Source organism: Lepidochelys kempii, chromosome 5, assembly GCF_965140265.1.
Source record: "Lepidochelys kempii isolate rLepKem1 chromosome 5, rLepKem1.hap2, whole genome shotgun sequence".
Lineage (NCBI taxonomy): Eukaryota > Metazoa > Chordata > Testudines > Cheloniidae > Lepidochelys > Lepidochelys kempii.
In genome coordinates this window covers 1857687-1871132 of record NC_133260.1, presented here as the reverse complement: position 1 = coordinate 1871132, position 13446 = coordinate 1857687, and the positions used below count along the sequence as shown (strand labels likewise).

Below are 13446 nucleotides of genomic sequence, written 5' to 3'. Positions count from 1 at the left end.
AAGGCCAATGGCATTTTGGGATGTATAAGTAGGGGCATAGCGAGCAGATCGAGGGACGTGATCGTTCTCCTCTATTCGGCATTGGTGAAGCCTCATCTGCAGTACTGTCTCCAATTTTGGGCCCCCACACTACAAGAAGGATGTGGAAAAATTGGAAAGAGTCCAGCGAAGGGCAACAAAAATGATTAGGGGACTGGAGCACGTGACTTATGAGGAGAGGCTGAGAGAACTGGGGTTATTTAGTCTGCAGAAGAGAAGAGTGAGGGGGATTTGATAGCTGCTTTCAACTACCTGAAAGGGGGTTCCAAAGAGGAGGGATCTAGACTGTTCTCAGTGGTAGCAGATGACAGAACAAGGAGTAATGATCTCAAGTTGCAGTGGGGGAGGTTTAGATTGGATATTAGGAAAAACTTTTTCACTAAGAGGGTGGTGGAACACTGGAATGGGTTCCCTAGGGAGGTGGTGGAATCTCCTTCCTTAGAAGTTTTTAAGGTCAGGCTTGAGAAAGCCCTGGCTGGGATGATTTAGTTGGGGATTGGTCCTGTTTTGAGCAGGGGGTTGGCCTAGATGACCTCCTGAGGTCCCTTCCAACCCTGATAGTCTATGATTCTGCAGGGCCTGGAGTGACTCTGGGCGGAATTTCACAAAGGCCTAAGAGGAGGAGCTGTCGTCAGAGGTGAGGGCAGCTGACAGCATGTGGATGAGTCATGTGGGTAGGCCGATGGGTGGATTGTAAGAAGAGGAGGTGGCAGAAGGAGCAGGATTTGGCCATGGCCTGGATGCGAGGGGAGAAGAAAGGAGTTAAGGGGGGGGCGGGGTGAGCAATGGCAGGAATGGAGGAGTTGTCGGGGTAATGGAGAAAGGGGAGAGGTCAGAGAGGTTGGGAGGAGAGTTCAGTCCTGGGCTGTAGTGAGTTAGCGGTGGCAGCAGGCCTTCCAAGATGCAGGGTCAGAGGGACTGTGGGAGAAGCGCTGTGTGGGGTGAGAGAACCTGTGCCATCAGGGGACGTCTCCTCCTTCTGAAGTTAGATGGAAAAGAGGAGAGGGTCCAGGACAGAGCACCTGGTGACCCCCACCGGAACGGGGAAAGGGACAAAGGTGGAGCTGCTGACAGACACTGAGAACCTCAGGATCTGGCCCTGGCTCAGAGTTAACCACTCGACTCCCAGAATTTACGTGTGTCACACATACAGAGCTTTCTTTCCATGTTCAGATCTACTCTGGTCTCTGCTCCACTTTACGGTGAGTGCAGACAAGCGTCATTTAGTTCCTTGCTTTTTCTGGAGAACTGAGTGAGTTGAAGCTGAATGCATCATCCTCTGCGCTCTCCATGGCTGATGGGGCCAGGTGTCAACCGGTCCTAGGCGTTTGTGAGGCACCGAATACTTGGGTATCTAAATACTGCTCAATCCTTCCCACACCTGTTCTCAGATAGTTTCGCTCCAGTAATCAGGTCCTTCATGCTCGAAAGGGAATGTGGTCAGGGCCTCCTTTCTCGCAGGGTGATTGGAAAGGTGAACCAACAGGATTGTAACCAGAGGCAGTGTGTTGCACTGCTGACGTACTGAGCCAAAAGAATGCAAAAAGCCATTATTTGCTAAATAAAAACAGAGCTACAAATATCTCAACTTCAGGTGAAATGAAGCTTGCAAAATGTAAACACAGGAAAAGCTCATTTGTGCTGAATTGTCTGTAACTCTCCCAGTGACAAATTAATTTTTAAACAGGGCCTTGAAACACTGCCCAGTTTACATGCAGTCACTTTGCCTCTCAAGTCAGGTCAGGCAGAAATAACCCTCTCTACAGACTTGACCCCCTGCCTTTCTCCACATTTAGAAAAGTTTCTTCTGTGGGAATCTGCGGCAGGCCGACTGTTTGAAATTGGGCCAAGAGCGGGACATCACTCCCTAGCGAGCTCAGAAAGAAGTTAATGTTCTGCGGCTAGGACACGCCGTCCTGCAGAAGGAAGTACCCTTGATGCAAGGATGTATTTGTGCCGCAGAGGGGAGGCTGTGCTTAGCAGACTCAGGAAAAAGGCACTTTCTGATCAATAGAGCTGTCACTGCTGGCTGCTGGGGCCTTTTCTTTTGGCTTCAGATATAGGTGCAGAACCCCTGAGATGGCTGGAGGTCACAGCCTGACATTAAATGTTAGCCCACGGAAATCAGCTTGCCTAAGGAGCAGTTTGGGCCCGCTCTTGCAGGCATCAACCCTCCTACCCCGAGGTGGGTGGGAAGCGCTGCTCAGGAGCAAGTGTTTGCATGGCTGGGCTTGTATTTGTAGACTCCCTAGTTCTCCGTGTGCTGCAGAAAAGCCACAGCCTGCCAGACGGTGTTGTTCCTGCGGGTTAGTGGCGACACAGACCGCAGCATTATGCCCCTCTTTCAGTCTCTCTGCACAGGAAAAAACCTTAGCAGTGATTTCTGCTAATAGCTCACTCCCCTCAAAGAAAACTGAGCATCAGGAAACCTGAGTGTTCCTGTAGCATCTCGGAGCCCTAGTTGGAGACCAGAACCTGCACTGTGCCAGGTGCTGTACAAACACAGAACAAAAAGATGGAGCTTACAATCTAAGTACAAGACAACGGACAACAGGTGGATAGAAACAGACCAGGGGAGGCCAAGTAAATAGGCATGTTAGTGACCCCTTGCCTAAGCGTGTGTATTGCAGACACATGTAAGTACAGAGGATGTGGACATTGGTGACGATCGTGTTAGAGGCAAAAGTAGCAACTGTACCCCTGTCAGATGAGTGCTCCTGTAATACTGGGACGTTCGGCTGCTTTCTGCCCTTTAGCATTTTGACAGACTTTGTGGAAGTATTACATGAGTCACCGTGTTTTCCATGGTGAACTGCCGCACCTCAACGATAATCCCGTGTGCTCTGCACTGTTCGGTCTCTGTGGGGCTCTATCCGGAGGTGTGAAGGGCAGTGAGAGAAAAGATAAATGATCTGGAGAAAGGGGTAAACAGTGAGGTGGCAAAATCTGCAGATGACACAAAACTACTCAAGATAGTTACATCTCAGGCAGACTGCAAAGAGCTACAAATGGATCCCACAAAACTGGGCGACTGGACAACAAAATGGCAGATGAAATTCAGTGTTGATAAATGCAAAGTAATGCACATTGGAAAACATCATCCCAACTATATATATATATAAAATGATGGGGTCTAAATTAGCTCTCAAGAAAGAGACCTTGGAGTCACTGTGGAGAGTTCTCTGACATCATCCACTCCATGTGCAGCGGCCATCAAAAAAGTGAACAGAATGCTGGGCATCATTAAGAAAGGGAGAGATAATAAGACAGAAAATCTCATGTTGCCTCTATATAAATCCATGGGACACCCACAACTTGAATACTGTGTGCGGATGTGGTCGCCCCATCTCAAAAAAGATCTATTGGAATTGAAAAAGGTTCAGAAAAGGGCAAAAAAATGATTAGGGGTATGGAACTGTTACGAATTATTCCAGTTAGGGCACGTACAGTTTGTTTCTAGGCTGAGGCAACCAAATAAAGACAAACTGCAGCGTATCTCAGAGTTTGTAGGTGTATTACGCTCGAGCATGGTACCACTCTGTTAAGCAGAACGGGACCCCGATTACAGGTTACACCAAGATTATACACTGTGGGCAAAACATCCTGCCTGTGTGCCTCGGGGGGGCCTAAACCAATAAACAGGCCTTCTCCTTCTCTATCGCCAGTCCCCTGCAGCCACCTTCCCCCTGCAAAAACGCTGAATTAGCAGCTATTTCAGGCACGTGGGCTGGTTCCTGTCTCCTTTGTTTCCCTTATCTTGAAACTGTCCAGCTGCCCACCTTGAAGGATCCTCCCTTGGTACGTGATGTGCTCGCTTCTCAGTGGAGTCACATATGCTAACTAGGTTGATTTCCCCTAACAGAAAGGCTTCCGTATGAGGAGAGATTAAAAAGACTGGGACTTTTCAGCTTGGAAAAGAGACGACTAAAGGGGGATGTGACAGAGGTCTATAAAATCATGACTGGTGTGGGGAAAGTGAATAAGGAAGTGTTATTTACTCCTCATAACACAAGAGCTAGGGGTCACCAAATGAAATTAACAGGCAGCAGGTTTAAAACAAACAACAGGAAGTATTTCTTCACACAACGCACAGTCAGCCTGTGGAACTCCTTGCCAGAGGATGTTGTGAAGGCCAAGACTATAACAGAGTTAAAAAAAGAACTAGATAAGTTCATGGAGGATAGGTCCATCGATGGCTATGAGCCAGAATGGGCAGGGATGGTGTCCCTAGCCTCTGATTGCTGGAAGCTGAGAATGGGCGACAGGAGATGGATCACTTGATGATTATCTGTTCTGTTCATTCCCTCTGGGGCACCTGGCCTTGGCCACTGTTGGGAGACAGGATACTGGGCTAGTTGGACTTTCGGTCTGGCCCAGTCTGGCCGTGCTTATGAGCTTCTTTGGATCAGGCAGCTTGGAGGTTCTCTAACTGGGTTCTTATATGGTGCCAATTCCCATAGTATCAGAACCCCTCTGAGCACCCCTCTGAGCTAGGGAAGTGTTATTTCCAATTCACAGGTGGGGTAATTTAGGCATAGCGGGATTAAGTGACTTTCCTGTGGGCAACCAGAAAGTCTATGACTGAGCTGGGAAATAAACCCAGCTCTCCTGAGGTCTAGTCCTGTGCCCTATCCACTAGATTTAGCTCCCCTGCCTTGGGAGTCCATGCCTGTTGACTGTTGGATTCTCTACTGTGATGCCATGGGACCTTCATTCTCCACCAGCATACCTAGCTTGTACAAGAAACAAGCCCTAGGTGATGGAGGAGCAAACTCTGAGCAGGTGGGAGCAGGTTGTGTCCCCCACAAAGGAGGGGACTTAAAGCTTAGCCCTGATGTGAAATGGCTGAGAACACAGGGATGGTTCTGGCAGTGTTAGAGAGAGGATTTATTGGGTCAATGAGCCCACCAGCGCCACCTGTCAGTTACCTGCTCTATGAACATGTGTCCCTAAGACGTGCATACAAGAGAGAACGACCTGGGGAGTAGCTGGGAGCCGGGGGTGAAATGTTTGGAAAGAACATTTTTAAACTAGATACCAGAAAAAATTCGGTTGCTGGCGCGCAGTAACTGCAGCCGCTCGTGCTGCCCAGTTTTGTCTCACTGTTTCCTTGTGCTCTCCTGCCTGCCTGCCTGCCTACTTGCCTGCCGGTCGGTCGGTGTCCGTCTGTCGGCTCTTGTCTTAGACTTGATGCTGTCAGTGTTCTGGGGCAGGGCCTGTCTTTTTGCTCTGTTTGTACAACACCGGGCACCCTGGGGCCCTGGGCCATGACTAGGGGCTACGGTAATACAAGTCATATATAATGGTGAAATCAGTGACGCTCCAGGGCTGGCACCCAGGGGAAGTTTTGGAAGCTCCATCTCTGGAGTTAGCAATAGGCTACAGAAAGGTTTCAGGCATGTGCAGGGAATGGTCAGTCCTGCATTGGCCAGGAGTTAGACCAGGTAATACCAGCAGATCTTCCCCTGCGGTGTCTCTGATTCATACTGTACCATATAATCAGGGCACTGCCCATAAACACTGAACACAAGACACTTTGTTTTCTGAAATGCATCTCTTCTTGTTGCAGATTTTTGCGTTTTTAGCCCTGATGTGTTTCATCCTGGCCATTGGAAATGGCATCTGGGAATATGACAAGGGCTATTACTTCCAGGTCTACCTGCCCTGGGCAGTAGGCGTAGACTCAGCTCCCTACTCTGGATTCCTCATGTTCTGGTCTTATGTGATCATTCTGAATACCGTGGTGCCGATTTCACTCTACGTCAGGTATGTGACTGCCCTTTGTGTTACAATTCCTGCTTGGAAGAGTTTTTAATATTCACCTTAGCAGAGAGCAGTGCTTTCCCCTTTGTATGAATGTGTTGCAGAGCTGAGCAATCTCAGCAAAATCAGCTCTGCTTACGACTGCCATCTAGTGAGGATACCTGATCGCCACTGGATCTCACTGTGGGTCTGTATTGGTTAGTGCCCTCTGGAAGAGCATGGACTTCACCACACGTTCCTTCTGTGCTTGAGTCAAACCCTTTCCTCCTCTCCCCAAAATCACCATGTTCGTTCTTTCAGACTGAAAGGGATTCATTAGAATAACTCTAAACCATAGAGATGTCCCTTCAGTGGGTGGAATTCTGCCGCAGCCCTGCACAGAGGCTGGTGCAGAGCTGGCTGCCCTGGGAGGAGCCCCAGAGACTGTGGGTCTTGGAGTTCTGCCATCTGCAGTGTGCGAGTCATGCAAACCTGGAGCAAAGGCCATCTGTGATTAAGCAGGGATTCCAGACATCAAAGTATGTCCTTCCAAAAGAGCCCCCACCTAGGATGGTCTTGTGCTTAGAGGACTGGAATAGGCATCAGAAGTCCTGGGTTTTGTGCCCAGCTCTGCTGCTGGTGACCTGGTGTGCCACATTTTCACCATCTGAAAACGGAGCTAGGAATAATATGTATTTCACAGCAGTGGCTTTGAAGCGTAAGTAATGAGCTTATTACCATTGGTATTCCAACAGCACTTAGAGGACTATGGGGATCCATTGTGTTAGGCACTCTGCAAACACAGAGTAAATAGAGCTTACACCCTAAAATCCCAAACATAGTTGGTGAATGAGACGAGAGATAAATGGGCCAGGATGGGTGGGCAAGACACATCTGTGAAGCAATTTGAGATCCTCAGATAGGAGCTGCTAGAGTGAGACAAAGTAGTGGTGTTCATTTGTTACCATTTACATCTCACTTTTCAGAGTTTTGCGACTGATTACAATGGGACCAGGATTTGCTTCTCAGTGTTTAGCATAAAATTCCGAGAGGTGGTGTGGGGAGGGATTATGCTGTCAAACCACTAAGCACAGCTGCTGAATTGTGGCTGCTGGTTTTTCAGTAAGGCTATTAGGGAGGGTGAATGATGGCACTCTGGATTAGGAGGTTGGAAGGTACATTCTGGAGTGTGTTTTGATTTAGAGCATGCACAGAATTCATTCTTTTCCTGTCCAGTAGTTCACAGTGACAGTGAAATGGAAATTCAAGTTACTTGTGTATGAATAAATCTCTCTGATTACATTAAATCACAGAAGGGCTCACTTGCTTTGAAGGTCAGATTGTCTTGTTCAAGCTTCTTCAGAAAGGCCACCATTTCTGGCTCTCCTGCACACTAATTCGTGGGGCATCCTATCTTTGCCCAGCTGAGAACCCCATTGACCCCACTAAACCTGAAAGCTGCACCCTAATGTGCAGAAAATGAAGCAGATCACTGCAGCTGCCTTCCCCCTCAGTATGGAGCTGTGGCCTACACAGGCTTCAGGTCCCAGAGTGCAGTGCTGCTGGTTAATCACAGCAGGGTTAACTGGAGCTTGGGAGTCCTGCGGTGGGATTCACCTCTGGGCATTGTTCACACCACTGCCCTCCCGCAGGGTTTCCGTCATTGGAGTGCAAAGCCTGCTCCAGGGAAGGACTAACTCAACCACACCCTCTCCCCTGTCAGTCCTGCCCAATTTGGGGCAGGGCTGGCTGCATCTTGCCCCACACCCAGGGGGTACTTTTGCCAGGCATACTTTCGGCCACCCGGGCCCTGTGCCTGGCTTACACACAGACAGCATCGAGCACCCACATAGACTGGTCGTAGGTTAGGAGAAAGCACTAGCTCAGTCTCTGGAGTGCTTGTGACTGTGAAGCTTTTGAAATCTATTCTAAAAAGGTACTAAAAACCCAGAAGGAACCTGGACCTCGGTCTAGCAGCTGTTTTCATGGCGCTTGTCGTAGCACCTTTAAAATGCATGTGGCCTGCAGCCATCTCAGGATGGTCTGGGGGATACACCAGCCCACCACGACGCTTGGATTCCTATCCTAAATGCAGCTGCTGGCCCCAAAGCTGAAGACAGAAGATCCTGTTCCCTAACCTAATGACTGTTCCATCTTCTCTTTCTCTTTTCCCTAGTGTGGAGATTATACGCTTGGGCAACAGCTTCTACATTGACTGGGACCGTAAAATGTATTACCCGTTGAATGATACGCCAGCCCAAGCCCGCACCACCACCCTCAATGAAGAGCTGGGACAAATCAAGTACATTTTCTCTGACAAAACAGGAACTCTCACTCAGAACATCATGGCTTTCAACAAGTGCTCCATTAATGGGAAATCCTATGGTATGAACATCTCTGATCTTCCTCCCTATACCTTCTGCCAGAACTCTTCTTGGGTCACAGAAATGGGATACCATAAGATATCCAGAAGAAAAGGACTTGTAAGAAGTGGGGGAAATTACTTAAATAAATTGTATCATATGAGAATTACTTAACCCACTTTAACACTGTATTAATCAAAGCCTGAGAATTATTCTCACTTTCCGTCATCTGCCCATCCTCTATCTATTTACTGTCCACCAACCCACCCCAGTAGGTAGGCATTGCATGCACATTCTAGGAACCAGTGGGAACTGTCCAGAAGGTGGACACTCAAGTCTCTCTCCTACTGTTTAGTTAATGGTGGGCTTCTTCCTTGAATCATGTTACTGGGGCATCTTCTGTTCTGGGTCTTTGAGGAAAACCACGGTAGAAAGGATGAGTGCTGAATTGTGACCTGGAGATATTAGGTTTAGGGCTGTTCCTTGGAAGCGTGCTCTGGAGGCGTAGGTCTGGTGTTGAGAAGACTGCCCTCAGCTCTTTGAGGTGACACCTGGGCTCTGCTAGAGGTGCTCTCCAGCAGATCATAGCTGCGGTGCAGATCTCAGAAGGCAGGGCAGCTTCTAAGTGTTGGACTATTCCATTAATACTTTGAGAGTTCCAGAGCCATGAAGGGGCTGTGGCAGGGATTGGGGTGCGTCACATCTGTAATATGCTCTCTTCAGCTTGGACCATTTAAGAGAGAGGTCACCACCTGTAGCTTCCCGGTGAGCTTATCTGGATAGGAGAGTTGCAGTAGTGCGTGCTGGAGGTGGTGAATTCCTGAACCACTGTGGCCAGGTGACTGTCCACGAGGAAAGGATGGATCAGTATTGCTATCTGGAGAGGGGAAGAAGGGGCTTTGCGTGTCTAGTATGACCCCAGACCTGTGCCCTGTCTCCAATGCCAGAGGGAAGAGGCCCTCGGAAAGATGGTATCAGTTATTTCCTGAAAGCATTTCCCTCTGCCAGCTGGCTTCCTTGGTGCTTGCTGGGTTCAGTTTGAGTCTTCATCCAGGTTCCTGTTCCCTTCACGAACCTGTCAGGTGCTTGGGTTTTCCATGTGCTCTTTAATCCCCGGGTCACATTGCAGGTAGGTTAACAGAGAAGCTGTTTGATCAAATCAGGTGGCTGCATGAAGGCTGGTGGCAATTATATCAGTATAGCCCTGCCTCTGAAAGAGCAGTAAAGCTAACCCAAACTCCGCCAGGGAAGCCTTTGACACCTGCCGAGAAAGTGGAAAAGTGTTTCACCCCTCTTGCTACAACGCTGAAGAATCCACTCTTAGCCTAGGGGACTTTCAGCAGTTTTTCAGTGTCTGCGATCGCTATTACTTACAGGGGTAGGAACAAGCAGGAGGTTGCTTATTACCCCCATGTTGGAGACTCCTGCTCTGGGCAGGGACAGTGGGAGAGAGCTTGCTCTGTTGTGCTTTTCATACTAAACAGCAAAGTCTCCTTCCTGGCCCAGCTTCCCACTCCCAAGGAATGTGCACGCTCAGGCTCACACTCTCAACTTTCAAGCTCTGTCAGCATCAAAGGCTCAAAGCTTGTGCACAGCTGCAGTTTGTGTGTGTGACTCGCTCTGTGTTTGTAAACTGCAGGTGACGTCTACGACATGGCTGGGCAGAGGACTGAGATCACTGAGGTACGTGGTTAGCTGCCAGCAGGTTCTGTGTCCTCTGCCACCCTGTTGGTGTAGGCTCCAATGGACACATGCCATACCCCACCCAGGTATATAATGCACCCACACACACCTAGCACCTACAGAGGGGAGCTAAGACTGCACCTTTTGAAAAACCCCGAACATTAGAGAGCCTGAAAATGAGCAGCGAGGATCCAGCCAGTTCCCACTCTCTCAGGCAGCAGAATGTGGAGGACTTATTTGTTGTGGAAGAAATGCCTATTTCTTGGCAAGCCACCACCCTGTGGGAGATCTGCCAGCCCCCCAGGGCAGCACAGTACCAGCAGGTCAGAGGTTTGACACTCACACGCATTGTGCTCTGGCTGGCTGAGCTCCGCTGCGCACATTAGTGCAGGGGATTTGCTCCGTTGGTAAGTGCCAAGTGTCATCTTGGGCTGGTCGAAACACTGGACTGGTTCTAGACGTGGGACCTCACTGGAGCTGGGGCAGGAATCCGCTCTGTGTGGCGTGTTCCCGCTCTGAAGCACCACGCGTTAAAACCCAAGCTGCTGGGCCGCTGGGTCCCACAAAGGGAGAGAGTGCCGTGCAGTGCGACTTTGTTTCAGAGATGGCCTGGGGTGGGGAGAATTTAAACTTTACATCGGGTTGCCGTCAGCTTTTTCCATGTGGGTTTCTCCCCTGCCCTGGGAGAACGTGGCGAGGGCACAGAGGACTCCCAGTCTTGCTCTCATTGGAATGAGCAGTCACACCCGGGAGCAGGGCCTGGGGCAGGGTGTCGGTGAAAGCATTCGGGTCAGTGAGTGGATGGCCTGCAAGAGCGATCCCCGTGACTTCAGGGAGAGGTTGTGGTAGGGGAACCCTATGAGCAGGGGGAGGAGGCAGGGGTCGTGTGGGGAGATCAGCGAGAGTCTGGGGAGGGAGGCATGGTGGGGGAAGCACCCTGAGGGGAAGGGGGAGCTGCAGGGAAGGGGAAGGGGGGGTCGCGGGGAGTTCACCATGCGGGAGGGAATCTCTTTCAGCGTGTGGGCAGATCATTGAGGGTGCAGGGCCAGGTAGGGCAATCGTGGGGATGAGAGATTGCTGAGTGCAGGGAGGGGAGGCATGGTAGGGGATGGCTGTGAGTGGTGGGGGCAGTCGTGGGGGAGGGGGATCACCGTGAGTATGTGGGGGAAGGGCAGTCGTGGGGGAGGGGGGATCCCCGCGAGTATGTGGGGGAAGGGCAGTCGTGGGGGAGGGGGGATCCCCGCGACTATGTGGGGGAAGGGCAGTCGTGGGGGAGGGGGGATCCCCGCGACTATGTGGGGGAAGGGCAGTCGTGGGGGTGGAGATCCCTGTGAGCGCGGCGAGGCAGCGAGCTGCCCAGCTGACCCTCAGCCTCACCTTTGCAGCACACAGAGAAGGTTGATTTCTCGTACAACCAACTGGCTGACCCAAAGTTTGTGTTCTACGACCACAGCCTAGTGGAAGCTGTGAAGCTGGACGACGCCGCGACACACAGGTTTTTCCGGTTGCTCTCGCTGTGTCACACAGTGATGCCAGAAGAGAAGGAGGAAGGTGAGCAGCGATGCGGCTGTCATGGCCTGTAACCTCATAGCAGTGTGCTGGGCTGTCATTTCTCTGCAGACGCTGCTACGGGGCCACTGGGAAATCATCTGCAGAGCCCGGCAAATCCGCACATATCTGCTTTACATCCGCGGATACGCACATCTGCAGATGTGGTACGGTTGCCAACTTTCTAATCGCACAAAACTGAACACCCTTGCCCTGCCCCGCCCCGTCCCTGTGGCTCCACCCCTGCCCCACCCCTTCTCAGAGGCCCCGCCCCCCCACTCACTCCATCCCTCGCTCTCCCTCACCCTCATTCACTTTCACTGGGCTGGGGCAGGGGGTTGGGGTGCAGGAGGGGGTGAGGGCTCCAGCTGGGGGAGCGGGCTCTGGGGTGGGGCCGGGGATGTGGGGTTTGGGGTGCCGGATGGGGCTCTGGGCTGGGGCCGAGGGGTTTGGAGTGCGGAGGGGGCTCGGCTGGGGCATGGGGTTGGGGTGTGGAATCTGGGAAGGACTTAGGGTGTGGGAAGGGGCTCTAACCTGGGGCAGGGGGTTGGGGTGCGGGAGGGGGTTTGGGGTTTGGGCTCCAGCTGGGAAGTGCTTATTTCAGGCGGCTCCCAGTTGGCAGCACAGTGGGGCTAAGGCAGGCTCCCTACCTGCCCTGGTTCTGCGTGGCTCCCAGAAGCAGCTGGCATGTCCAGCTCCTAGGCACAGGAGCAGCCAAGTGGTTCTGCATAGTGTGCGCTGCCCTCACCTGCAGGCACCACCCCTGCAGCTCCCATTGGCCACAGTTCCCAGCCAATGGGAGCTACGGAGTCAGTGCTCAGGGCAGAGGCTGGGGCAGTACACAGAGCCACCCTGGCCATCCCTACACTTAGGAGCCAGACATGCTAGCCGCTTCCATGAGCCACATGGAGCCAGGGCAGGTAGGGAGCCTGCCTTAGCCCCACTGCACCTCTGACCGGACTTTTAATGGCCCGGTCTGCGTCGCTGACCAGAACCACCAGGGTCCCTTTTTGACCAGGCGTTCCAGTCGAAATCCAAATGCCTGGCAACCCTAAGATGTGGCTGTATTGTTTGCCATCTTTGTGGATGGCAGATTGGATGTGGATCCAAAGTTGTTTATCCACACAGGGCTCTAGAGCAGCCATTCTCTACTGGGGGTTCGTGGCCCTCTGGGGGGGCTGTGGTTTCAGGGGGTCCCCCCACAAAGCCCTGAGTCCCCAGGGGGCTGATGCCTGGAGCAGTGAGCCCTGGCATCTCCTTTGCGGAGCTCCAGGCTTCGGCTCCACGGGACTATGGACCCCCTGAAACCGGCTCACGGCCCCCCAGGGGGCCATAGATGCCTGGTTCAGAACTGCTGCTCTAGAGGGTGCTGGTGCGGATCAGATCCAAATTTTTGTATCCACACGGGGCTCTGATCATCCGAGTCAGCCTGTGGTTGCTCATTAGCTGGCATGGCTCTGCGGGTGCCTCGTGGGGAGAGGACCCCAGGAGACTCCCATGCCTTGTGGCCTGGAGTAAGGGCTGGCCAAAGTGCAGTAACACTGCAAGGAGTGCAAAGGCGCTGCAAGCAGAGAGTTGCTGGTGGCACTGGCCCCATAGAGCCAATGGGAATAAAGCCAGACACTGCGTCCTCCCTGCACCGGCCAGCAGAGCTCAGCTCATGCAACGGGCAGTGCCTGCTGCATCCTGACAAATGGGGGCTCAGTAGTCATGCTAATCCCACGCTCCTGTCCCCCCAAATTCCATCTGGGGCAGAGTCTCATTGCCCTTCTGAGAGCTGTGCCAGTCCTGTCCTTTGGGATCTGAAGGACGGCAATACAGGTGCAGAGGGTACCTGGGGTGGTGAGGAAGCTGAGCAAAGGAAACGTTCCTGGCAGTGAGAGCCCTTGGGCTGCAGAAGTCTCCCAAGCAGAGGGAGATCCTTCCACTAGATGAGGCTAGGAACCTTGCACTGGCTCTGGGGAATGGATTCGATGGGACCTAATGGAGCTTCTCCGTCCCTAACGCGTGTCAGTCTGTGGCCTGTGGAGGAGTGCATCTGTGTGCGGGTTTTATTACATCTGGTCGGTAT

General features: G+C 51.9%; 1 protein-coding gene across 4 annotated transcripts in view; it reads left to right on the top strand.

Moving 5' to 3' along the window:
- The window catches only part of LOC140911063 (phospholipid-transporting ATPase ID-like), a 131064-nt gene that overhangs the window by 80798 nt on the left and 36820 nt on the right, over positions 1-13446 (top strand). For all 4 annotated transcript variants that reach the window (XM_073343294.1, XM_073343293.1, XM_073343295.1 and 1 more), the window contains 4 exons: positions 5609-5805; positions 7958-8166; positions 9784-9827; positions 11213-11378. In XM_073343294.1, coding sequence (XP_073199395.1) covers positions 5609-5805; positions 7958-8166; positions 9784-9827; positions 11213-11378 — 616 coding nt within the window. The remainder of the gene's footprint in view (positions 1-5608; positions 5806-7957; positions 8167-9783; positions 9828-11212; positions 11379-13446) is intronic.